The following is a 27,719-nucleotide window of genomic DNA, read 5'->3' on the forward strand; positions in this document are numbered from 1 at the left end:
AGTGTTACAAGAAATCATCTAGAGACGTCTTGTGTTCATCTGTCTGGTGGTAGTATGGATTATCTTACAATATTCTTAGCTCTTAAGTCATCAAACACACGAGTCCATATTTCATGTTCTGTTGCACAATCTATGCTCTGTTGAGGATTGGATGGATACAATATGTTGAGTACAAGATTCAGTAGGCTTATCTAAGTGGAATACAACTGGACAGGTAGGTCAATGTGTACATAGTGATTCATCATTCTCATATCGTATACTTCAACTCTCCCAAAACGGTCAGTTCCAGCCTGACTTCGGAATGAAGATTCATGTTGCACAGTGTTTCGAGCCATTCAGTGACGAAATTGGTCTCAAGAACTATTAAAAGATGGACCAGTGGATACGCGATATATATATATATATATATATATATATATATATATATATATATATATATATATATATATATATATATATATATATATATATATATATATATATATATATATATATATATATATATATATATATATATATATATTGCTCAAATAATTCTAACTCATCTGATTTGATTAATTAGCATAATTGACAATGTAAGGACCATTTTGCCTATGTGCCTCAAGCGGGAATATTATGTTGAGGTTTTGATCAAATATTATACTATATGAACAATACATCTAAAGGTCTAATTTACACAGAACAATGTCTTATCAGATATATAATGTCTTAACCTTGCTTGAAAACGAATGATAAAATGGAAATATTCAAAGCGACAATTCTGAAGACAAACAGAAACATTTGAATTCGTAGAAAACCAGAAACTGTCGATGACTAAATATTACGAGAATGTTGAAGAAGAAACAAAAATTTCCAATCGTCTTAAATAATAGATGCATATTACTGTTCTAAAACACAATTCGTTAAGCAAACAAACTTTCGCTATGTAAAATATATGCATTAATATAAAACGAACCCTATCTATACAGACGCCAATTTTTGTTATACGTGCATATCAGAACAAAAAGAAAGATAGAATTGAAGCAAATGCATCAGAATAATACAATTATGGAGTTTTCTAAAGTCCATTGTTATTTATAAATCAGTCTTGTGTTCGAGGCATTATTATTTAGTTATACCGTTTTCAACGATACAGTAAACCTCCTTTGTATATCGCTATACCTCCATCAATATCTTCTAATCCTCACAAAATAGATATGTGCTATTTAAAGATGCTGATTCTGCGTAAATAGACGTTGTTTTGATGCTCTGATCATATGATACATTTAGTTACTTTCGGCTATTTGATTCAACCAACATTCATGCAAACAAAGCTATGATTTATCAAGTAATGCTGCTGATGCTCGTAATTAACTGATCAACTATTTTTCTTTGCTTTATAACTACATTTTCATCAAGAATTTGGATATAAAAAATACACATGATTAATTAAAATAGTTATTTTATTATTGCAAAGTACATGAGTCCGGTGAGCAATAGTAAAGAACCAAACTTTTAAAAAGTACTTAGCTATTTCTCATTATTTTATTAGTGTGTGCGTGGGTGTGTGTGTTTGTTTCATCATTGTCCAGCTGTGAGCTGGTGAACTTAATGAATGGGCATCTATAAAGTTGTTCTACTTTTAAATATATCTTGTTTAGGAAGATGGTGTTATTATTAATCTACAACGCATCATCTGGGTAACAATACTGTATCAGAATATGAGAAAATACATGACTAATCATTTAAATATAAATGAAATTTGCATTCATATAAAAGCTTGTTAAGTGACATAGAACATCTATAGAAGCGTAACTGAGAGATACGACATCGTGATCAAAACATTTCATCAATATTGTAATAATTATTTAAATGAAATAAGTCTACAAAAATGAATACTGAGAAGTTTCTGTAAAACATTGGCGACATTTATAACCTTTCTCCTGCATAGTGAATACAACCTTAAGTTTCATATTTTATGTTAGATGATTTAATATGGTGCACGTACCCTTTGAATTTGAATGGTTATGTTTTTACTCATCGAATTAGGTTTAGCAACATGAAATTTTAAAAACTGTGTTCTTACAGTTCGATTAAATTCCGACAAGCTAACGTGGGTCTTCAACAAAATTAACTCAGAAAGCTGTTAAGGAATTGAAAAGGCTAGTGTAGTGTTGAGTGGCGCTTGTATATTTCATGTACGGTGTATCTTATTTCAGGTACTTTCTTTTCTTCACTGAGACGAATTAGAATCCAATTTTAATTTATGAGGTGAGATATTGTCATATTCGTCTGCACTGTTCAGATACATCAATTATATTGCAATATCAGATTGTGCGATAACATTTTTATATGAATTGTGATGATAAAACCTTCTTGTCATGTACATTAGAATAACATTTTGTCATTTTGTAATGTGAACCAAATATTCAACGTAGTGCACATGAGAGCTCTACGTATCATAATGCAAATATAGGTCTGTTTGTTTAGCACTTAAGCTGGCCTGCCAGCTGATATTTACTTTGTTTGCTATGTCAGTTGTGTTTGCTTATAAAGTATGATTTACTCTCGAAACAGAACCCCGGACTGCATTATTGGAATGTTGCGTAACTTGGCAAAGAAAGCGCAAGCCTGTAAACCTTTTATGTTTTATCAGTCAGATTTATTGATCGCATAAAGGAACAACGGTTTTCGCTACACACATGTCGCGTTCCTTGTTCCATGCAGACATATATGTGTCAAAGTTCTCAAGTCAGCTTAGAAATCTGACCCTTTGTCTTATTCATTTGAGATAAGATGTGCGTAGTTGTTTCATTGTAATAAACAGCGGTTGTGAAATAAATAGTAGACGGCACTTTTGTTCACATGAATTTTGTAACATTTTCTATTTTGGATTCAGAGGTTAGAAAGGTAAAGATGAATCCAGATTTAGGAAAGCAGAGAATTTTGTTCTGAAAACATTTTATGGTAACCTTTGTGAGAGGATTGAAATAAACACATATCACATACCAATGATTAAGTACGTTTCTTGCATTAAACATTCTGCAGAAAAATGATATCCTTTCAAATGAATTTATCCGATGTCCAACAAACACGAATAACAAACATTAGGTTATGTTTTGTATGAATGTATACATTTGAAGTATGAGAATTATCACACACTGTAAAGTAATCAGTAGATGCCTGAATCGATCGCTGCTTATTTAATAAAGACAACGCAGTGTTGTTATTATCTACATCGACTGAAGAATTGTTATCCCAATTTACAAAGACTTCGAATTGTATTTCATGCATTTGATTTCAATACCTGTTTCATCATTGCTGCTATTAGCAGTATTCAGTCTTTGTTGATGTATATTTCAAGGCTATCAAACCCTCTCGAACTAAAACAGGTTTTATTTTATTTGTTATCTTTTGACATAATATATTTTCATTTTGACGACCACTAAAATAGTGTTGTAATAAAATATAATGAACTTTCAAAATTACCTTTCATGTTGGCAATTTGTCATTTAAATTAAAATCTCGATCATTTAAACAACAAATAAGTTTAGATTTTTCACATACAAACCAGCCAACTGTAGTATATATTTAGATATTGATTTATTTGCCGCCTTCTCTTAAGAATTTTATGATATATATATATATATATATATATATATATATATATATATATATATATATATATATATATATATATATATATATATATATATATATATATATATATATTACTTTATTTACTCCACAAAAATTTAATAACAACTGTTGTATATATTGTATATATTTAGCTTTTGATTTATTTGCCGCCTTCTCTTAAGAATCTCACCTATAGATCCAAGCAGCTGTAGCATGCGCAGCGGCCACACCACTACGGCTTCGACTGACCGGATAAACCAGGTTGAGGGTTGCCAACGGGCCTCAAACCCTCGGTGACGTAGGAGGTTGCCTATCCTTGCACGTAAAACCAGCTTCAGAAAACTGGTCTGGAGCGATGAACAGAGTGACCAAACGGCAAAGAAGGGGAATCTGCAAACAATGTGTTGAGAGCGCAGGGCATGACAAGGCAGTGAACACGCCATGTCTATTCAATGCAGACGAAGGTGTCCCCATCCGTGGATAATTTCGTACCACTGAGTTCTAACTACCAAGACCGAGAGAGTTTGGCTGTCTCTGTGCAAAGGCTGTTTCAGTTTAATCTCCTTCACGCACAGATTATGTTGTCTTCCTATCATTCATCGTCATCACACTCATCGTTCCTTACTTGCACCTACAAACGTCCTACGGTGATGATCGACTGGCGACGCAATAGGTGGAGATGATCGCCAATAGATCTAGTCAGAGACCTGCACTTAGGCTGCCCTTGTACCCAGGACAACAATACAGTTCGGCTGAGCAGATATTTTCAGGACAGCGCTGCTCACCCTGCATAGGGAGGGGCCTAGAAACGGTGGCATACAAAGTAGCCTGCCCTTCAAAATCTGGCCAGATTGCTGGTAAGATCGTCTATATCTACGGTCGAAACAATCAAAGATAAAACTTCTTATTGGAGCATGGAACATCCATACTCTTATGGACAAGGAGAATGTAGCATAACTTTACAGATGAACAGCCCTAGTTGCTAAGAAGCTTTCCAAAATTTCAGCCTTGAGTGAAACCAAGTTCTACGAGAAGGCTTATCTGACTAAGCTAGCAAGCGGCTACACCTTCTTATGGAAAGGAAATGCCCAGAACAAGCACAGGATCCACGGAGTCGGACAGGCTATCAAATCAAGTTAGTTTTTCTGTGCAGCTTCCAGACCTGCCTGTTGGTATCTACGAGAGGTTAATGAAACTGCATCTACCTAACAGTCAAAAACGCCACGGAACGTCTCCCACTCGAGCTCAGCGGTAACCATTGAGCAGTTATATACGGACCTAAGCTCTGTTCTTAGCTCAGTTTCATCTGACGAGAATATTATACTAACCGGAGACTTCAATGCCCGTGTTGACTGCGATTACGGAAGATGAAAATTTGTACGTGTCAAGCATGGGTTCGGCAAGATGAAAAACAAATGCCTGCTCATACTCAGCCAATGAGCAGACTTGGACATCCTAATCACAAACACAATGTTTGGAGTGGAAAACAAATAAAATAACACCTGAATGCCCCCCCCCCCCCGGATATAGCCAATAGCATTTAATAGACTATGTAATAGTCGGCTAGCGCGGTGCCCAGGATGTACTCATCACAAAGGCCATGCGAGGAGCGGAATGCTGGACAGATATTAAATACTTGTTCGACCTACCCTAAAGTTACGCATTGCCTCCCATCACCCAAAGCGTCGTAAGCTTGTGCGCACATCCTTCAAAATTGTCAAACTTCATCCGCCTTCCATCCAGCTCAATTTTTAGAAGAACCTAGTTGCCATGATGTCTACCAACAGACCTATATGTGGAAATGCCTCTGATAATTGGAACAAGATTAGAGACATGATAAAAGAAGGAGCTTTAGCGACTGCGTCCCAAGAAGCGAACCCATCAAGATTGGTTCGACGAGAACAACGGTGCCATTGAAGATCTACTTGCCAGAAAGAACAAAGGATTCATGGACTGGCAGAATGACACAAACTCAATCACCCAAAGAACTGCTTCAAATCCCATCAAGCTGAGTCTCAGAGAGGAATCCGCAAGATGCATGACCATTGGTGGAAAAGGAATGATGATGAAGTGCAACGCTATGCCAACACTAAAAAGAGTTCCACAATGCCATCAAGTCAATCTTCAGCCCTTCAAAGTCTGTCTCTGCCATCTCGCTTGCTGCAGATGGCAATGCACTAATAAAGGACGATACTAGCACTGAGACCAGACGCAAAAGCACTTTAGTCATTTCCTAAACCTGCCCTCATCGGTCAGCCAATCTGTTCTTGACCAAATACCCCAACAACCAACGCACGACCAACTGGAAGTTCCACCAAAAATAGTTTAGTTGAGGACGGCCATTAAACAAATAAGCTGTAGCAGGGTACCTGGAGAGGATGGTATCCCAGATGAGGTGTATAAGGCTATAAGAGAATAGACTCTGGAGGCATTACACGATATGATAATCATCATCTTGACGGAAGTGGAAATGCCAGACGACCTCCGCGACGCATCACTTGTGACCCTCTATAAGAATAAAGGCACACGTGTTTACTGCAGAAACTAAAAAGCCATCTGCTAGCTCTCTATCGCTTGCAAAATAGTTGCTCGCATCATTCTCAACAGGCTTTTTGCAGCAGTGTCTAAATATAACCTCCCAAAGTCCCAGTATAGTTTTCGCTCAGACGGCAGCATAGTTGATATGATCTTCGTAGTGAGACATGTCCAAGAGAAATACCATGAACAGAACATGAATTCGCGTGCTGTCTTGGTGTACATGACAAAGACTTTCGATACAGTCAACAGAGACGCACTATGGGTATTACTCAAGAAGCCTTGTTATCCTCAGATTTTTATCAACTTAATCCGGCTCTTCCTCGATGACATGACTGGAGAAATTATCTTAGACGGTGGACCCATTGATAAATTACCCATGTCTAACGGTGACAAAAGGGCCGTGTACTCGCTTCGTTACTCTTCAATCTTTTCTTCACACAGGCACTGTTCCAACATATTTGGACTCACAATTAGCTTAGGAAAGACAGAAGTCCTCTTCGAGCCCAGACCTGAAGAATGTGGACAGTTTTAAATACCGTGACAGCACAATATCCAGTGATGCCTCCCTGGACAAATAGATCACAGCAATGATCCGAAAAGCCAATAAAGCACTTGGACGATTCCGAACCTGGGTCACACACCACAAGGACATACACCTACCAACACCGATTAAAGTGTTCAATGCAGTTGTCGTCACGTCTTTCTTGTATGGCTTTGAAACTTGGACTGTCTACCAAACGCTTATCAGTCAGTTGGAGCAATTACACCACTGTTCTCTGCGATCAATCATGCGGATCTAGTGGCATGACCAAATCTCCAGCCCGGAATTCCTTGATAGAGCCAACACAACAAGCGTTGAAGCCAAACTAATCCAGGCTCAGCTTCGTTATCATTAACTAGAAATACGAGGTGCTCTTCGACTACAAACATGTCTCTCACTCAACAAACCCCGCACAGCAGCTATCTATCGGTGTTCCAGATTAGCAACATGGCCTTGTCTCCAGAAGTTTTGTCTAAGCCCTCCAACGGATATTTTGTGACGAGAAGCCAGGAGTTATAAGGGATGGTTAAAATCACCCATAAGCCTAACCATTGATGACAATTTCCCAGAATATAATCCCAACCGCCACATATCGTACAAAGGCCAACCTGAAAACCAACAGCAAACTTAATTGGTTATGGAAAACGTAGATGCTATATTACCTGATCATAGTGTAGAAACCAAGTGACCTTAATTGTGGATTTTATGAAGAAGATACAATCTACCTGCCCTTGGGTTTCCTGTGCTTAATTAGTTTCTCGTTTGCTGGTCTATGTGCCCGATTTGGTACACCTCTTCAATAATATTAGTGCTGGATTGTGCATATTCCAGTGTTGGATCATGGTTTAGTTTTTGATGGAACATGATAAACTCACTTAGTTGTCTACTTGCATCACTGATGTAGTCTTTCCTGTGCATAACTACCACAGCAGAATCCTTATCTGCAGGCTTATTTATGTTGTCTGTTCTGCTTTCCAGTGACGGTAGGGCATCTGTTTCTTCTTTCGTCAATTTACAGTATTTAATAGTATGGTTGGTGTGTTAGGAAGTGATTGTTTCAAATAAGTTGATAAAGGCTTCTAGATTTGGAATTTAACTTTTTGGTGGGGCCCAATTACTTTTCTTTCAGAATATGGGTTGGTTGCAGCTTATATTTTCCTTTCATATATTCATTGGCTGCAAGGCAAAATAGGCTTTGAGTCTTATCTTTTGTAGCCGACATGTTTTCTTTTAAATAAGTCTCTAAATTTGCTTGCTATTCCTAAATTACCACAATAACAATGAAATATCCGGCATATACTTTGTGCTTACATACATTTACATAAAACAACAGATGTCGTTGTGTTTCATCGATTTCAAGGTCAACACAAATGTTTTCCAGTAACATCAACAAGTTGAAATAAACTAGTTGAAAGATAATGCATTTAAAGGTTTAATTCCAGGAGAAACAGCCATGTAACGTTTTGCAAACACAACGGTTTTTGTGTTTTATTTGCGTGTCTTATCTATGTTTTGTATTCGCTTTTGAAAAAGACTCAGTGAGAGTCGAAAGAGCTTAGGCTATTTACATACTAGTTTTGCACTGGTCGTTGTCATTTTATTGCATATATATATATACTTTAACGGACCCTTGCGGTGGCCTAGTGGTTAGATGCCGGAGGTCACTAGTTCGAACGCCAGTTGAGTTCTACTAAAGACTGATACAAAATGATACTAGGCGCTCATCATTAAGAGGTTAGCGTTATGACTTGTCGGCCTGGTGTCATGACAATGTGACTGGGTGGGACATCATTTTGCAAGTTTGCGGCATGATTCTCCTGTTCTAAACATCAATATAAACTGCCACTATGCAGACTTCGATCGTAGCGACATGACTGATTGTTTTTAAATCTACGTTAAAATTCCATATCACACACACATACATGTTTGCTTTAAACTATAATAGAATGTCATGTCGGACCAGTCTCATTTGAGTGTTGTATGCACACAATTAATAGCTTAACTCCTGTCCAGCTTAATGCACACTGCTAAAGAAATTACTGCCATGAAGAATTATTGTATCTGGTTATAACATACTTTAACATAAAGATGGATTGTGCTGTGAAAATTTGAAAATGTTTGTTAAACTGTTTGTTATCGACGCTACTCAATGATATGACAACCAGAGCATTATACACTATACCTCACTCTCCTTCAAATTTTGGAGCATTATCATTTCTGTGTTTTTTTCAGAGGGTGAGAATGGCGTGCAGCAAAAATATTTACTTAAAAAAAACAATATAAAAGACGAACATACAATTTAAAACACCTTGGGATTCGTATGCAAAGTGACTCTTTAAGTACAATGTTTGTAATTATGTCCACCACCGGTGAATCTATGTGTCTGTTTGCATGGGTGTGTAAATCATCAAAGTTATGTATCCACTGTATATACCAGGATAATAAACAATTTAAAGTAATTCACTATTCAACAGACTGGGTGTGATGTGGGGGATTATAAAAAATAAATAGTAAAGAAACAAACAACGAACAAGACTTTGTTAATAGAAAACATTTCTGTTTGATAAAAATAATATAATACCAATGTATCATCTCATATAGGAATGTAGGAAATTAGTTTTAGTATACAGGTACAAAGTGTCTATTTAGAGCTATATGGAGATGTATATTAGCATACTATTTATTTGTTTACTCAAGCTTTAATTATATCACACACGAGAACCTAGAAAAATTAAATCAGTAGGAGGTGACATACAAGTTTGAGGGACCTTGAACGTGATGATTTTTGAGAACTAGGAATGGAAATGAGTTTCATTTAAACAAATCTTTGCAACAAGATCTTCGGTTATACATGTCCAATCAGACAGGAGAGATATTAGTTTTCACGAAAATACTGTGCGATATATATATATATATATATATATATATATATATATATATATATATATATATATATATATATATATATATATATATATTAAAATAAACATCTGCGCGGATCGTTTCGAACTAAAAGTGACCGTGGCACATTTATCAAAGGTCGTCTTGTTTTATTGTTTTGAGCTTGATGTGTTGTATTTTCTTGATCTGGATGTGCTGTATTGTCTTGATCCTTTTGTGCTGTATTGTCTTGATCCTTATGTATTGTGTTGTCTTGACATTGATGTGTTACATTGTCTTGATCTTGATGTGTTACATTGTCTTGATCTTGATGTGTTATATTGTGTTGATCTTTTTTATTTTGTATTGCTTTGATTTTGATATATTACATTGTCTTGATCTTGATGTGATATATTGTATTGATCTTGATATGTTACCTTGCTTTGATCTTGATGCCTTTTATTGTCTTGATCTTGATGTGTTGTATTGTATTGATCTTGATGTGTTGTATTATATTGATCATTATGTGTTACATTGTCTTGATCTTGATGTGTTGTATTGTATTAATCTTCATGTGTTGTATTATATTGATCATTATGTGTTACATTGTCTTGATCTTGATGTGTTGTATTGTATTGATCTTGATGTGTTGTATTGTCTTGATCTTGGTGTGTTATACTGTCTTGATCTTGATGTAGTATATTGTCTTGATCCTTATGTGTTGTATTGTCTTGATCATTATGTGTTAAATTGTCTTGATCCTTATGTTTTGTGTTGTCTTGATGTTGATATCTTACATTGTCTTGATGTTGATAAGTTATATTGCTTGGATCTTGATGTGTTATATTGTCTTGATCATCATTTGTTGTATTGTTTTGATCTTGATGTATTCTATTGTCATGATCCTAATGTGTTGTATTGTCTTGATCATTATTTGTTGTATGGTCTTCATCGTGATGTGATTTATTGTCTTGCCGGAAATTACTTGCGACGAGGGCCATTAATAGCATGATATGCACGGGTTATTTACAATGACTATTGCTCACTCTCCTAAGGAATTAAGTAAGATCAACTTGCAAACCGACACTGATCGTTTTGGATCACGTCATGGGGTGTACGCTCTCCATTGTTATCCAGCCATAGAAAGTAAGTATTAAATTTATATTTCATTTGATATGCGAAGCTTATTCGGTTTCTAATGTCTTATCGCGTAATAATGCATTTATTACAACGCATATTTGAACTCTGAATTACACGTCACTATTAGAGGTTATTGTATTAGCATACATCTAGAGATTTTATAGAAACTATTATTATGACCAGTTTGGTTTCATTGTAGCTGACTGTGACTATGACTAGAGCTGACTAGAACTGTTTAAAGCTGTCTGGAGTTTCCAGAGTATTTAGGACTGCGTGCTGTCGATACGTATGGATGTATGTACGTATGTCTGTACATGTGGTGGAGCCATGGACGTAGACGTAGCTAATTAGAGGGTGTTGTATGCTGTCTGTACGTGTGTATACGTATGAATGTACATGTGGTGGATCCGGAAAGGGGAGAGCGGCCGATACAAGTTTGGGCCAACCCAAGGACGCGGTGAAACTGTGTAGTTCATCAGAGTATAAACCGTACCACTGTACAAGGGTCTAGAAGCATATGTGTGGTCCAATTGTTGTGTCAATTGGGTGCATTTTTATGTTCATAAGATTATTTTGAATCTTAATTGTGTTCCAAGAGATTATGTGAATCTCTCTTATAGTTTATAACATTATTTGAAATACAGTTGAATATCATAAGATTATTTTGAATCTAAATCGGAGTCCATACTTGAGACTATGTTATTCTCTCTTGTAGTGTATAATATTATTTGAACGTATCTGCAGTCCATGAGGTTTCTTCGATCTTTATTTCATAGTGAATTCATATTCTTAGTTTATTTTCAATGTGTGAATGTTTGTGTAGAGTGAATGTGTCAATCGTATGTTCAGAGCGTGAGAGAATCTTTTTATTTTTACACCATATATTTTTCTTTATCAATTCATTTTATAAATTTCCATCTTTCACAAATTGTGTTTGTCTTTTTCATTTAGCCCCCAAACACACTGATTTCTATTCTGCAACAATGGTGTCAGAAGTAAGATCTTTGGATCAAGTGAATCGTCATCATCTTGTTTGGGAAAATCTACACTTATAGTTTATATTCGAGTGTGACCTTCTTGACAACATAATCATCAAGTAGGTGTTTATTTTGTTTAGTTGTTCTAGGTATGTGGGTCCAGTACAAATATATGTTCATTTTGTTTGGTTGCCTTCATCAGGATATAAGGTTAGTTTTTTCTGTAAAATTAAATTTGTTATATTACTATTAATCATGTCATCTCTTAAGGACTTGGTCGCCTTGGGCAAAGAACTTGGGTATGAGGAAGAAAGTTTAAGGAAACCTATTCAGGAAGAACAAGCCCGGAGGCATGATAAAAGGGTAAAGACGAGGGGATTAGAAAGGGAAGAACAAGCCAGGGAGAGGGATGAAAAAGGGACTTAGAAAGAAAAAAAGGGAAACAGAGGAAATGCGGGTAGAGTTAGAAAAGCAGGCAAGATTAAAAATCACAGAGTTAGAAAACTGGCCGAAAAAGAAAGGATATAACGGGAAAGGGGTGCGGAGAGGGATAATATAGAACTGCTTAAAGAGGTAGAGGATAGAGAGTTAGAAAGAGAAAAACAAGCAAGGTTAGAAGCTTTGCAGACAGAAGAAAGATTAAAGCAACGAGATCATGCACGTAAGATAAAGTTAGAAACAGCTTGAAACGGAGAACATATCCGCCTCTAGTAAATTAAAGGATCCAAAATTATAACATGGATAGTTATCTTTATCGGTTTGAGTGGTATGCCGAGAACCAGAAGTGGAGTCGAAATGCCTGGGCACTGCATATCAGTGCTTTATTAAAAGGTAAAGCGCTGGATGTGTACTGGCGACTACCTAGAGACGATGGGTTCAAATACAACGTCCTGAAGGAAGCACTTCTAAAAAGGTACAAGCTGACTGAATAGGGTTTCCGTAAAAGGTTCAGGTATAGCAAGCCCGAGAAGGGAGAAACCTTTGATCAGTTCATCGTTAGAATAGCGAACTATTTTCGATGGTGGACTGAATGTAGCAAAGCGGTGAAAACATTTTAAGGGTTGACGGATTTCTTGCTCAAAGATCAATTGTTGAACACATTTGGGCGGGAACTAAGTCCGTTTTCGAAAAAGAAAATCTTCTCAAACGTACATGAAATGGCTAAGCAGGCCTATTTCTTTGCTGAGGCTCATGGGGAATCCAGAATGTGGTTTCGAAAGATTTTTAGGTCTGATTTCCAGTCTACGAGACCGATGCCTAGGGAGCTTGTGAAATTAGGCAATTAGGTCAGTTAGGGATACAGGTCGTCAGGGTATACAATGTTACTTGTGTAAGGAATGGGGTCACTTTCAAGTAAAATGTCCTAAAAGAAAGGGACGTCTACATAAGGTAGACATGGCTATACAGAATATAGGTATATCTGATAATCTTCTGCAGGTAGAACCGGGTATTCATACACTTGGCACGTGTCCTTTCCCCGAATCGCGAGTACCAATCGCGAGAGGTTTCGTGAACTGTCGAGAAGTCGTAGCATTATGTGACACTGGTTTCACGGGTGTAGTGATCAAACGTAGTCTCGTTCAGTATAAACAAATGCTCGGGTGGGAGTCCCCATGTAATTCTACTCGTTCAGACGATCGGTGGCCTTCCCGTAGCAAGGATCACGGTACAAACACCTTTCATAACCTGAACCATTGATGCCCTTTGTGTGGAAACTCCTATTTACGATCTGACGATCGGAAATGTTGAAGGTTCCCGTCTTCCATCCATGGCATATTTCAGGATAGCTTTGACCCAGTTAGTCGAAACGCGAGCGCTAAACCGACGAGAGAAAAACGCGTTTCAGGAATTAATTGTCTCTGAATCGATCTCCGGAATTTCGCATGACGTATTCAAACGAGAACAAGAACGTGACTAATCCATCAAAACTATTGTTGAGAAAATCGCGTCCGGCGCAATTAAACACTGCAAGGGTTGGGGGTAGCTTGAGATTCGTTCGGAGGAACAAACTAATTCATAGGGAGTTTAATACTCCGGAGGGTAAGAGGTATTGGCAAGTGGTCGTACCCAAGAAATACAGATCTCAAGTACTTAGGGTGGTACATGAGTCTAGCATGGCAGGACACCTAGGTAAGGCAAAGGCCGCATCAGAGTAGTCGCTGAATTCTACTGGCCTGGTGTTAATGACGATGTCACACAGTTATGTAGGTCTTTTTGACGTATGCCAGAAAACCGTATGTAAGGGAAGAGACACAAGGGTACCCTTAGGACAGATGCCATTAATAGATACACCGTGGCGGTGGATATTGTAGGACAAATAGAAGCAGTTACCGAAAGGAAGAAAAGGTATATTCTTACTCTTGTAGATTACGCAACCAGATATCCCGAAGCCGTAGCGTTAGCAACTATTGAAATTGAACAGGTGGCTGAAGTAATGGTTGACATCTTCAGTAGGGTCGGGGTGCCAGATTAAATCCTTACCAATTGTGGTGCCAATTCACCTCCGACCTCATGGGTGAAATAAATAGGCTGTTATCCATCAAACAGCTAAACACTACCCCATACCATCCGATGTGCAATGGACTGATAGATAAATTGAATGGTACCCTAAAACATATTTAACTAAAAATGTGCGCGGAACGTCCGGAAGACTGGGACCGCTACATGAACCCGGTTCTGTTCGCGTACCGTGAAGTACCGCAAGAAAGTTTAAGGTTTTCACCCTTCGAATCGCTGTACGGAGGAACAGTTCGAGGTCTGATGCGGTTACTACTCGAACTATGGACAGGTGACGTTGCGAACGAGGAAATAAGAACTACCTACCAGTAGGTGTTAGATCTGCAAGAGAAACTAGGTTTCTTGTATCTGTATTTCATATTTAATTCATATTCTTGGCTTATTTTCAATGTGCGATTGTCTGTGTAGAGTGTGTGGGTCAATCGTATGTTGAGAGCGTGGGAGAATCATTTTATTTTAACACCACATATTTTTCGTTATTAATTCATTTCATAAATTTCCATCTTTTCCACACTGTGCTTGTCTTATTCATTTAGTCCCAGAACCCACTCGGTTTCTATTCTGCGACAACCCTAATGTGTTTTATTGTCTTGATCTTGATGTGTTATATTGTCTTGATCCTTATGTGTTATATGGTCTTGGTTTTAATGTTTTGCATTGTCTTGATCTTGGTGTGTTATATGGTTTTGATCTTTGTGTGGTGTATTATCATTATCTTGATGTGTTACATTGTCTTGATTTTGATGTTTTACATTATCTTGATCTTGATGGGTTAAATTGTATTGATCTTGATGTGTTACATTGTCTTGATTTGATGTGTTATATTGTATTGATCTTGATGGGTTACATTGCATTGATCTTGATGTGTTACATTGTCTTGATTTGATGTTTTACACTGTATTGATCTTGATGGGTTATATTGTTTTGCTCTTGATTGGCGACATTGTCTTGACCATTATGTTTGTATTGTCTTGATCATGATGTATCATATTGTCTTATTCCAAATGATATTTATACTTCTATTTCGTTTGCCCCGAAAAAGTCAGATAAAGTTTTAATAAAAATAAAAATATGGAAAGATTTCTAGGGCAGAGCAGTTAATTCTTATCCGGTTTGAAATGATTGCTTCTTTTTGTCACAGAAGTACTTGCTCATTTATAATGTATGTCTTTAAACAAGAAATATATTGGTAATCCTTTGTATATTGGGATAGGTCGTTCCATAATTTAATTGTTGATAAGCAATTATTTGTTTTATTATCATAGAAAATTAAAGCGCACTTCAAATAATATGTTTGTTTCATAAATAATGTTTTTTTCTTCTCAAAATTCACGAATTTTTCTATTCTTTACCTGCATTTGATGCAGTTTTAGATACGAATGAACAGGCGGATCAGTTGTGTTAAAACTGAGAAACTGGTTCCATGATAATGGCATCAGACCAATGTTTACCAAGGAACTAAGTCCATCCATTTAACAAGGTACGATGACACGTGCGTATCTAGATCGTCAATGTCATATCATTTCAGACTGACAAGCACGATTTTCTCGAATCTCTTACACATTGCTCAGTGAATAACATGTCAGTGCATCAGTTTGTACCGACGAAAATATTTTTAGCGCGATAACTATGCAAATTTCTAAACTTATTGTGTATGCGCCTGTAAAGAGGAAGAAGACGGTTGTTAACAAAAAGGGTGCTGGTGACTATAAAGTTTATCATTTTAACACGCGTCCATATTTGCACGGATTCCACTGAATTCGGAATTAAATTGTGACGTGGAGATTCGATCCATCATCTACATGGTCCTGGCGATTCGGAAGAGTGTAATACCTTACACATATTTACCTCGTTGAACTCTTTATTGAAGTTCTTAAAATAAATACATTCTGTTTACCTTTTACCGTTTTTCGAGGAAACAAAATTAACGAATTTCAATAGTAAATAATTACTATTACTACAGATAGCTAGCAATGGAACTTTGAGAAGCACCCCTTGTGTTTTGTCTGTAGTATAATCTCAAAGTACAATTTAAGTGTAATGCATAATCTTTTCACAATTAGAAATCTTTGTTTAAAATATTGTTATAGCCCGTATCAAAACATCAAAAATACATAGTGTTACATGTGCACGTGACTTTACAGCATGTTTCCATACAGATAACACATTTAAGATGACGCGGTCGTAATTCCCCAAAATCATAATAGGCAATTACCTATTCAAGCCGTGTGATCATAACAAAAAGTCAGGTAAAGCTATGCGTTCTTTGAACAACCATTGAAATAACTGCGCACATGTGGACTTAAATCAACACACGTAACCCTCTCATCATTCGTCTCGTCCCGGTTTGAAACTAAACGCACAATCAAATATGACATGAAGCAAACGACCCAAATTTCTTATAATGCTCTGGTAATTTGCAAGTTAATATTTTTATTCCTGTCAATAGTTTTTTTATTTTTAAAAATGCAAATGATTTTTCATTTTGTGTTTCCAAAATTATACTCTTTTGGCCATATTATACCGAATTATGTAGAGAATACTATAAGGCGGTGTTCGTTGGAATAAGTGATATCACATAATCATCATAGTATTAGCGTGTAACGTTAGAGAACGACTTGGTAGCTGTCAGTGTCCCTCCATACCCCCGCCAAATTTTAACATAAGGTGGAGTTATGGTTTAAGAGATACCAGCTATTCGTGATATTATCTATGGATGGATTTGGAAAAGGGCTTGTTTGTCCCTCTTTTGTATCCTTATGCAATAAGTTTTGTTGTGTAAGTGTTTCTAGTTACTCATCATAACATATATGTATGACATTAAATAATGTCATGGTAAGTGTATTTTCCCGCTTGAACTCCAACATCCTCTATACACAGCGATAGTTATGTGTAGGATCCGTGGCAATATATAGCATCCCAGTGTAGAGTTAGAAAATGTGTTGTTAGTTCGCTCTACCCCACCGACCTCATTCACGTCATCTCTATATAACTAGGTCGAGTTGTCTGTGATAGGTGGTACCACATAATAATCATAACATCTACATGTGACGTTTGAAAATGATTTAGTAGCTGTGTTTGCTTCGCTGCTTTTTGCAGCTCAGCCTAGTTTATTTTGATGACGACAGCTTCTTTCAAATTATCTTAATTAATCGGACCACATGTTTTCAAGCTGCAGATGTTTTTACTAAATTTCCTAACAGCTAAATCTTACCATCTTCTTTGCTTTCACGATTACCAACGGCAGTCCATAACATTGCACAAACCGCTTGTTCTAATTCAAGGACTTTGTGTAATAAAGGAAAACAATATTACCTTAATCTCATTTTATAATAACACATATTCTTAAAAACCCAAGTAACAGTTCGGCTACATGCAATTCTTTCATACTTATGTATTGCTTTTCTTTATTTTGTTAAATGTTCATTTATAACCATTTGTCAGTCTTAACAACATGTAAACCTATATCTGATTCAGAGATAAGAAAGAAACTATCATCTGTGGTAAAAGGGAACAAAAAAACAACAGCATTTCCTCCTATTTGATATACGTTTTTTTGTATGATAAGATGCATTGTTCAAGATATATCATCAACGGTTACTTAAGACAGGCTGTTACCTTTTTATAAAGGGTTACCTTTAAGGCAGATTGTAAAGTAAATCAACAACCGAAAGCTCCAAGCAAAACAATAACAAATTGTTTGAAATCAGAGAAAAACTAACTTGATATAGTTGTATATCCTAAAGATACAAAAACTATCTTGATATAGTTAGATATCCTAAAGGTACAAAAACTAGCTTGATATATATCCCAGAGGCGCAAACACTATGCAAATAGTTTATAGACTATCATTAAAATAGAACAAGAACATTAAAATAGAACAACTGTATTAATGGTTTAGTGCAGGGGTCTCCAACGCGTGGACCGTGAAATGATTGTCGTCACGATGTGTCTTGAGAGATAAAAAAGGTGATGCAGTCCTTAGGTCGTCGAAAATGCTCTAATGCGGGCCTCAGTGCGCTATGGGTTTCAGACCACTGGTTTAGTGTATCAATCACATCATTCTCTTCACATAAACACGGGGGGGGAGGCTAGGCTCGAGTAGCCGAATGTTCTAAAGTGCTCTCCGTTCCGGATCACTGCCATTTCATCTCTATCTGCGTTAGTTCGAGTCTCGGATTCGGCCAATGTGGGTATGTGAGAAAGCTTGCCAGTAACTTTCCGTGGGTCGGTGGTTTTTCCTCCACCATTAATACTGACCGCCATGTATAGCCTATCGTGTGCTGAAAAATGGTTTTAAACCCTACAACAGCATCAACAACAACAACAACAACAGTAGTGAGATCCTGGACCAATTATATGCATGCTAACGATTTTAATATTGAGAAATCTCGTTCATAACAAAGTCTAATAATGTTTTCTTTTAGAATATGTTTATCACCATCTCTCTTTCTCTCTCTGTCTCTCTTTCTGGATCAATATCAATACAGTGCAAATGTCTATTGTTGTTTTCAGTCCACATTACATACAGCTTTGTTCAGCGATTATAAGTCACTACGCCGCTTTCTGTGCATAATGTCCTCTAATTAGACGAACTCAAATCATTTATGTATAAGGACAAACGTTTAATCGTCTGATCTACTAAAATGTGTATTTACATTTCGTTGTTCTTGTTCATATCATGGGTATTTACATTTCGTTGTTCTCGTTGTATGGCTCTGAACTGTTTCTTACATAACATCATAATAAGAGGTTTACTGCCAAAGTTGATGTTCATTAAAAACCAAATTTATTCTGAAAATATCATTCTGTTCCTTAGGACTTTTGTACATTTACCATTATGTTTGATATGACGACTAAGTGAATATAGAAATCGTCTAGGAATGAATATCAAGTTAGTTCAGCTTTACTTTTGTATACCCATGTTTATTCATATAATATCAGCAATTTGATTTAATCATACTTATCTTCAAATATTATTGTTGAAAAGTACATTTTGGAGTATTCATGTAGCGTCGCATGACGGTCTCGCATAACCAACAATGTAGATCGTGGAACGAGCATATGCCTCAACGTCTGACTGTAATTAGAAATCAAATAGACAGGACGCCTCCTTCTGTCCACAAGTACCAGAATTATTAACAACTGACATTGTTAGATTGTTTTCCCACTTCATGTCTCATGCAACCAAAGTTGCAAACGTCAGTGTTTATAAAACTGTCAAATTCGTATATAATTTCTTAGCATTATCTACATACACACAATTTGTGGACAAAAGTATTTACATTTCAGATAATTTTTTTAGAATTAATACAAGTTGTGCATTTGTTTAAAAATACAAACAGGGCTATATATATCATCTTATTGTTGTTCTTTCGTTCAGAGTACTTTATGGTTTCACCACTGTTAATATACGTTATATACGGAAATCCAAGATAGATCAGCTTATTAACGGTCTGACATAATTTAAAGGTAGCAGACGGATACGCCTTCAAGCTAGCCTGAGCTAGCTGACTGGGAACGTCCGCGCAAAGGTACTTAACTCTTCGTCGACTTTTTATACCTAGTAAATGTTTTAAAGTGGCAATAAATACTATTGGTATAATTTAGTTATCTCTTCTTGTCATTTTTATTAAAAACATATTGGCTTGCTTTGAAATTCGGGTGCCCTAATACACTGCAACGGGAGAGGAGACATCATTGAAATCTAAATCAGATGAGTCCAAAGATGTCATGGAAGAGATATCAAGTTTAGCTGTTGTATCTAAACAAAGAACCAGAATCGCGTGTCTTGCTGTCAGGCTGCTTTATATCACAATACTAAGATAATTGGCAAATTGTCTCATACATCTAGAGTGCTGCAACGTAATAAATCATTTTGTTATTATTACTTTCCAGAGCGTACCTTGACATTACAATTTAAATGTACATAAGTCATGGAGAAACTAAATACATTGAGTACATAAATAGAAAACGATGTTAATAATTAGATCATTTTTATTGTAACGTTGTAGGGATTCATTTATGGTGGTCTAAAAATATTCTCCTTAGACGTATCGTGATAATTTCCATAAATAAATTAACCTATGCACCTGGATTTTTGGATAAAAGGTTCAAAATTATTATCAATATACTAAATAAATATATTTGATCTTGTAGCATTCTACATACATGACGTTAAATATTAAGAAACTGTTTTCAGCAATATAGTCTGTCATTGAACAGCGATGAACAGTGTTCAATCGCCCGAGTGTAGAACAACGAAACCTGCAAATCGAAAGGTACACCTGCTTATATGTTATTGCTTTATTTTTATTGGGTTTCTTTCAATGATCATTTCGTTCTGTCTTTTAGTGCTAGACTACGTGTCTTTGTACTATGTTTTGCATATTTGTCTAACTGTCCTGATTAAGATGCGAACCCGTTCCATCTGTCTCAATGTTGGATGTACATACAAGAAGAATTAATACAATTTATTTCTCAAGTTTTCACTATCATTTTCTTTACAGTTTGAACCTTAAAAATGAGTGCATTATTTATTTATTTATGAACGAATTATTTAATTTATGTAAGATGCATATTGTTGGAGGATATTTTCATGTCCTTTACCGCTGTATCTTCACTGTCCACTGTGATGCCTTCAACCTTGTATTATTCTTAGTGAACATTGTTTAATGATGTCGTCACATTTATAAAGTTTCGTTGAATTATATTTTGTTTCGTTTATCTTCTTCATATACTTCTTACTCACATGCTACTGCGTCGTAAAATGAGGATTGATTTGATCTTACACATGTACACAACATATACAGAAGACATATTAGGTCAGAAAGGTCACGAAATACACCATACATGTACAAGAATCATGTGATTAGAATAGCCATTGCATGCACTGAAAGGAGGTGATCAAATGTATTGTTGATAATTATAATAAATGGTCTTGGTGATTGTATAGACCAGGTGTTAATGAAAAAGAAACGGTTTAAAGAAGAACGTGTATATAATTTGGATGTAAGTTTTCTTAACAATCTGCTTTGGAGACGAAGTATTCTGCAAACAGGAAAATACGACGATATACACATGCGATGATAATGGTGTGACTACTGCAGCAATATAGAATAAAATTCCACTAGAGATTCAAAACAGGTCCATGTGATTTGGAACGTTAATACTTATCATTAATTTGACCTGATGAGACAACGGAAGCTCATGCAAAAGGAAATGATGTGACCCGACGCCAAATTCACAAATACATGTTTAACGGCCGATGATCATTTGTGATACAAAGTGATACTCACGTTGTAATTGCAAGCCTTACGCAGTGTACTAATTTATTTTTCAAAGCAATGTTCCATTATTAGCAGCTCCATACAAATCACAATAGTTGAAATCAAGGCCGAAGTTTTATATATTCCACTTTCGTTGAATTCTACTCTGCTGACTTATTCGTATATTATTTGTATTCTAATGTCTAGATACAACCTGAAGCACCAAATCCATCAAAATATCCATATCTGTAATTGCTAGAAATGAATAGCACAGAATATCAGATGGTAGTCTTAAATTTAGAAATTTAACTTGGACCAATTCAACCAAATAACTCCTGCTACCTTAAACTTTAACGTGTCTCCCCTGGCACACACCCATCCTCACTCAACCCTAACATCCATCTCAAGTTCGCAATTGCTTTGACAAAAATCAAACTCCGATCCTGTACTCAATAGCTGCACTAGGATGAACGAAACTCATTTGTGATTCTTATTGTTTTGGTTGGACTTTGTGATATGTAGTCTGGCATTTGCGCAACTCTATACTATATGTACTCGACCGCTGACCCATATGTTGATGTATTGAGCAACGATTGCGACAAGTGCATCACTGGCTTATACTACCTTCACTTATAACATCAGCATTCATAACCTTACAGTATTACATATGTATTCTCTGCCAACCACCTGATACTTGATTTGCGCGTCTACGTGATTTATCTTACCTGTTTCCTATGGGCAGTAATTAATGGCCACAACACACGTACATACTCTAAGACAACTACATATCCGATAGTCAAAATGACAAGGGACTTTATATCGTTTAGCACTTTCATAGGCCTTGTTAAGGACTAGTTTGGATTTACTTCATACTGTTAGGTTCCTCTTACATCTGTGATATATCACTTTGATAATTACATTATTTGTTAGGTTTCACAAAATATTTTGGTTTTGCTTCTTTTCTGCTACTTAAGCTTGTGAACATATATAGTCATAACACTATAAATATATAACATTAAACAAACAGTTTGTAGACCGTATTCGATAACAAACCAATAAATATCAATCTATGTGCATATGACTATAATATACATATCCATACCGATTACACGCATAGGACGGCTAACATTGAATTCCCACCTCTTGTGCTAGATAGTTACCGATTCAAGGCGTTCGTCTAGAACATAAATTGGCGTTAATCTCTGCACCTTGGACGTAGGCATATGACTTGATAGGATATAAGAGAATGTAGATTACCCACTTTAGATAAAAACAGATAAGTGGGCTCACACAGATTGAAGTCAGTACACGTGGCCCTCTCATCGTTTCTTATTCCTGTGCTTGAAACTAGAGGAAAAGGCGTAAAACGCTAGTTGCAACGTTATATTCCCTTCTAATGCTGATATCCTCTTAAGGTAAGATCTCTTCCAATATTTGATATGTTAAAATCTCATACAAATCTGCATCATACGGTGTTTACTGTTTTCGACATATTCTACCAGAAAAACACAGCAGGGCAGTGTACGTGGACTTGGTGAAAATAACAGAGACTTGTCATGACATGTGCGTGCAGAGTTGGAAAAGTGACTTAAAAGCAGTGCTTGTCCTTCGTCCCTTAATGTAGCCATGTGTTTGTACGCTAGTTCCAGACAACCGACATTATATATACGTGTAGCGATGGAGAATGCATTGACTGCTGTGCTTGTCCCCCATAAAATAAGGCAGAATTGTGTTAATTAATTGGTACCCGATAGTACTCTTAGCACAAAAGTAGTGTTTGAGGATTAGTTGGTAGGCTTGATTGTCTCTGGAGTATCCCTAATAAAAAGACAGAGGTGCAAATCGTACTACAGAACCATCATCTTATCTACCTGTTGTCTAGGACATAGACTTGATAACTGTATTTGACATACTCCCGCACGCACCCCACCCTCGAGTTTTTTGAGCATGAAGACAGTGTTGTGTGAGGTACGTGGTGCCGTATATTTATCATAGTATCTTCAAGTGATGTTAGATAATGACTTGGTACCTGTGATTGTTACAGGGCTTATTGTATTCCCGCCATTTGTCTTTTGTTCAAAACCCATTATGTACAAATGTTTTCATTAATTTGGCAACATGTTATTTGCTGGTGATAGTGACACTGAATATCCTGACATATACATCTTAAACAGTTTTCGTCTCTGTACTGTCACGTAGCAACATTCAATACCCCACTCTGATTATTTAAATTCCAGGAAAGTGTTCGTACAATGAAATTCAAAATCTTACTTTAATTGAATGTCAGGTTTCACACTCCATCCGCATTCTATGCCAACTCACGCATACGTTTTTTATAAAGGAAACGGGTGGCAAATCAGTGCTACAGCGTACATAATATACATATTATATTTATATCACATATAACTACATATATCTGCCTTTTGAACGGAGTTAAGATTTACTACAAGCAACTGTGTAGTGACAGAGTTAAGGAATTCCTCACATCCCCTAGCTTGTCTGCTACAAAATGTAGTTATATGCCTCATGTGGCTATTCAAAATCACCTTTGCATATTAATAAGTTGAATGTTTTCATTTTTGGTTTCTATTTTTCTTCACATTGATTCAATTAATATAGTATACACTTAGGACTTAAACATGGTTTTAATGAACAAAGGAGAGCACTGAAGCACTTGGCTAGCTACCTCATTTACACAAATGTACACGAACCGGGGAATGGCATTTAATTTTGAATAGACAGTAATCACATAAACGAACCAACAATATGTAATTGAACTATTCTGATATATTTATAGTTGATCTGAGTCATTTTTATGTTTTAATAATACAGAGAGAGAGAGAGAGGGTGTTATTTGGACATTCTCATATTTAGTTAATTCATTTTTAGAACATTATAATAGGTTTAAGAAACAAAAATATAAGCAACATAACATTAAATACATCACAGTATGTGTACCACGTAACCGATACATTTACCAATAATGTCGACAGGGTTTGAAACTTTTCATCAGTGATTATGTAAACAATGTAGATAAATCCGAAAGAAAATGCACACATACAATTACGACAAACCATATTCTTGTAGGTTACGTGGTGTGAGTTCAATTTCAAGGCTTTTATCCAAAACAAACGCATTTGCTATTTCACTCCAGATTTATGCATAGTTGCTTTCCAGTATGCATGCGAAGGGATGGGGGAAACAAAAGCAGAATGAAATACGATGAAATTGCCTGTCATTTTAAATTAATTTAGAAAAAAGGGAATTAATATCATTGGCGGATCACAATTTGATATACCAATATTACTGGTAAATCAAATTGCTTTAATTCTACATCTTCAATACCATGTCACTTGTAATGTATGTGGTATAAATCGTTTGTTTTTTATTGTGGATTATACTTTCAAATAATGATCATTTGTAAAATATTGTTTTCATTGTTAACTCATGTCCATATGTAGAAGTTGTAAATAAGATGCTGACATAACAGTGTTGATTCAAAATATCTTAAAAACCAAACTGGTTTACTATTAGATGGCATTTTCCAATTAAGAATGACTCATATCTAGGAATTGCAATACATTATGCTGCGTCATCGGTCAAATGACATTCTGAAAATAAGTAGAGGTTTCGTAAATAAAATCCTCATTCGGATCTTCAGATTAGTCTTCGGATTTGGTGTATTCATTTATGATTTTAATTATTCATTGTTATTACAAAGTATACATTGGATGTTTGAATTAAAGCACTGCTTTTGGGTTATCTAGAGCCCACACAAAGGCAGTCTGTATTTTCTCATTATGCCATTCATGGCCATTGTAATTACTTCATAATACTGGAAGCGTTTTTAACAGTTATGTTGATGTAAATATGCAATTTTATGCAGGGAAGGCCCTTAAAATCTGATTACATATACTATCCTTTGCAAACAATACTATATATTCCGCTAATATTGCAAGTTGTGTAATACAGATGACACATGTCTATTTTGTCTTTATACAGTATTATAATCAAAGTCATCAAATATTCTAAATATTTTTGCTCAACGGAAGCGTATAAACATACGTATACTTCTTTTTCTTGCCATTATGGCATTGTCGTAGATCAATTTTCTAAAAGATTTTTGTTTTATATTACATACGCAGAGTGCAGCAGGAATCCAGGCGAAAATGGCAACACCACGTCACTGGAGTACAAGACCAGTGCACAAAAAGCCTGTCCCAGAGCCTGAATCTTCGGTTGTAAAAAGTGATTGTACCGATGACAATACAGAGGAAACCAGTCTGAGTGTAACGAAGAACCAAGGAGAAAATGGGGTAAATGGGGCATCACAAGGCAATGTTTACTTGTTTCAAGAAATTGTGTTGAGTAGTGTGAATAACGATAAGGTCCCACGTTACTTTGGCATAGCCTATCTTTCTGATGGAAGAGTTGTTTTTGCGGACTATAACAACACCAAATGCTGTTTGTATGATTCTTCTTACAATCACGTGTCAGACTATGCGATGTCTTCAAAACCATGGGGTATGTGTAATGTAGATACATATGAAGTCGCAGTTGCACTTCCTGACGAATACAAGATCCAATTTCTGAAGATCGGAGATGAAATACAACCATCAGGACATATAACAACAAGACGTATGTGTCTTTCATTAGCCGCCCTCACCAAGATGGAACTAGTTTATGCTGGTACCACCGATAATTCCAGAACCTATTACTGGGGAGTCATCAACAGAGATGGCTTGGAGAAATCATGTTTCCATATTCCATGTGACAAAATTAACTATTGTACCGTGCATATTGATCTCAACTCATCCAGGACACGTGTCTTGATTTCGTGTTATGACGCTGGAACTGTGTATTGTTTCGGCCTAGATGGGATAGCATATTTTGAATACAAGGTCAAGGAAGGCAAGGTCCAAGGGTATCCCCTAGGAATACAGCTAGACAGAGAAAATAACATGCATGTGGTGGTTAAGAATCTGCACAGTATTCACCGTCTGTCACCAGATTGTCAGCTGCTTCAAATCACCAAAGATACGATTCCACGCTTTCCGAGGTTAATTTGCTTCAAACCGGCAGGTGACAGCTTTCTTCTTACGTCTGGCTGTACTAAAACTGCCAACATTTGTTACTCATACAAAATGAAGTAATATTATTGGTATATTCATTCACTTATGCTGTACAGTTCCAACGATCAGTGTTACATTTCTCTTTTACTAATTCGTGTACAGAATTATTGAACGTTTGTTACCAATATACCCGAGGTGAAAGTGTTTTGCATTTTTGATCGATTTTATCTTTAATATGTTTGCACTCAATATTAAGCAAAAAGTAACACGAATGCGTTAGCCGTTATCTGTATATTTTTCAAGTGTGCAAATAGGTCGCTTCATATTTTCATTGTAAATGGCACGCACATTGGATTGCATGTATTTTTCATTTGCTATTGTTTTTTTCAATAGCCTTTTGTTACTTACCATAATTGACATATACATGCAATGCGATGTATTTACTGTATATATGCTAGTATACTCATTTCGAGTGAGATATAACGTATTGATGTAAACGTAATGCTAATTGTGACTAACATGTATTCAATCCTAATTATCGAACTCTTTGCACAGTAACTGTAATCAGGAAACACCCAGACGAACTTATCAGTTGCTATAGACTTTTTACAGTGGTGGCCAGGTTCTAAACTGTACGAATATTATGTGGAGTTAAATCTTCACAATGTAGGGTATTACACATGTCTTCCAATTTTACCAGCTAGCATTCTGACAGAACAGTGACCGACATTAAATCAAGATTGTACCGGTCAACATCATTAAGGTGATCTTGTCTAAAAATATATATTTACTTTATCATTAGTTTTGTTGTCTATAATTCTCGGGGCGTGAAATTAATCTTCCAAAATATGGATGTATGAGGATCTAACTAAAGTGAATGATTTCCATTTAAAGGTGTGAAAAATGAAATTATAAAACATGAGGCCCATTCCGAAAATAAGTGGTTTTGATTACACCTATATTATTTGCCTGCCTTTTACTATCTTTCAGTTCCTTTATTATCCTATCCATAAATGTTTATAATAGATCATCCTAATCTTATATAGTCAATAAATCAGCCTTTTTCCATTAAAAATAGATATTTTGATTCTGAGTTGTGACTTTGTAACATTATATACAACGAATGACATCTATTTTATAAAATTTCTTTGTATCCCTGAGAGCTTCA

At 36.0% G+C, this 27,719-nt stretch overlaps 1 protein-coding gene across 2 annotated transcripts; it reads left to right on the forward strand.

Moving 5' to 3' along the window:
- On the forward strand, positions 1-27,719 carry LOC149788719 (uncharacterized). Of its 2 annotated transcripts, none has more exons than XM_089975755.1 (2): positions 1-214; positions 25,625-27,719. In XM_089975755.1, exon 2 carries the CDS (start codon positions 25,649-25,651, stop codon positions 26,630-26,632), a length of 984 nt encoding a protein of 327 aa, XP_089831881.1. In that variant the 5' UTR covers positions 1-214; positions 25,625-25,648; the 3' UTR covers positions 26,633-27,719. The 2 variants fall into 2 exon arrangements, with proteins under 2 accessions (XP_089831881.1, XP_089831880.1); XM_089975754.1 differs by lacking the exon at positions 1-214 and adding an exon at positions 22,634-22,894.

This window comes from Sinohyriopsis cumingii, chromosome 11 (genome assembly GCF_028554795.1).
Source record: "Sinohyriopsis cumingii isolate HCF-2022 chromosome 11, ASM2855479v2, whole genome shotgun sequence".
Classification (NCBI taxonomy): domain Eukaryota; kingdom Metazoa; phylum Mollusca; class Bivalvia; order Unionida; family Unionidae; genus Sinohyriopsis; species Sinohyriopsis cumingii.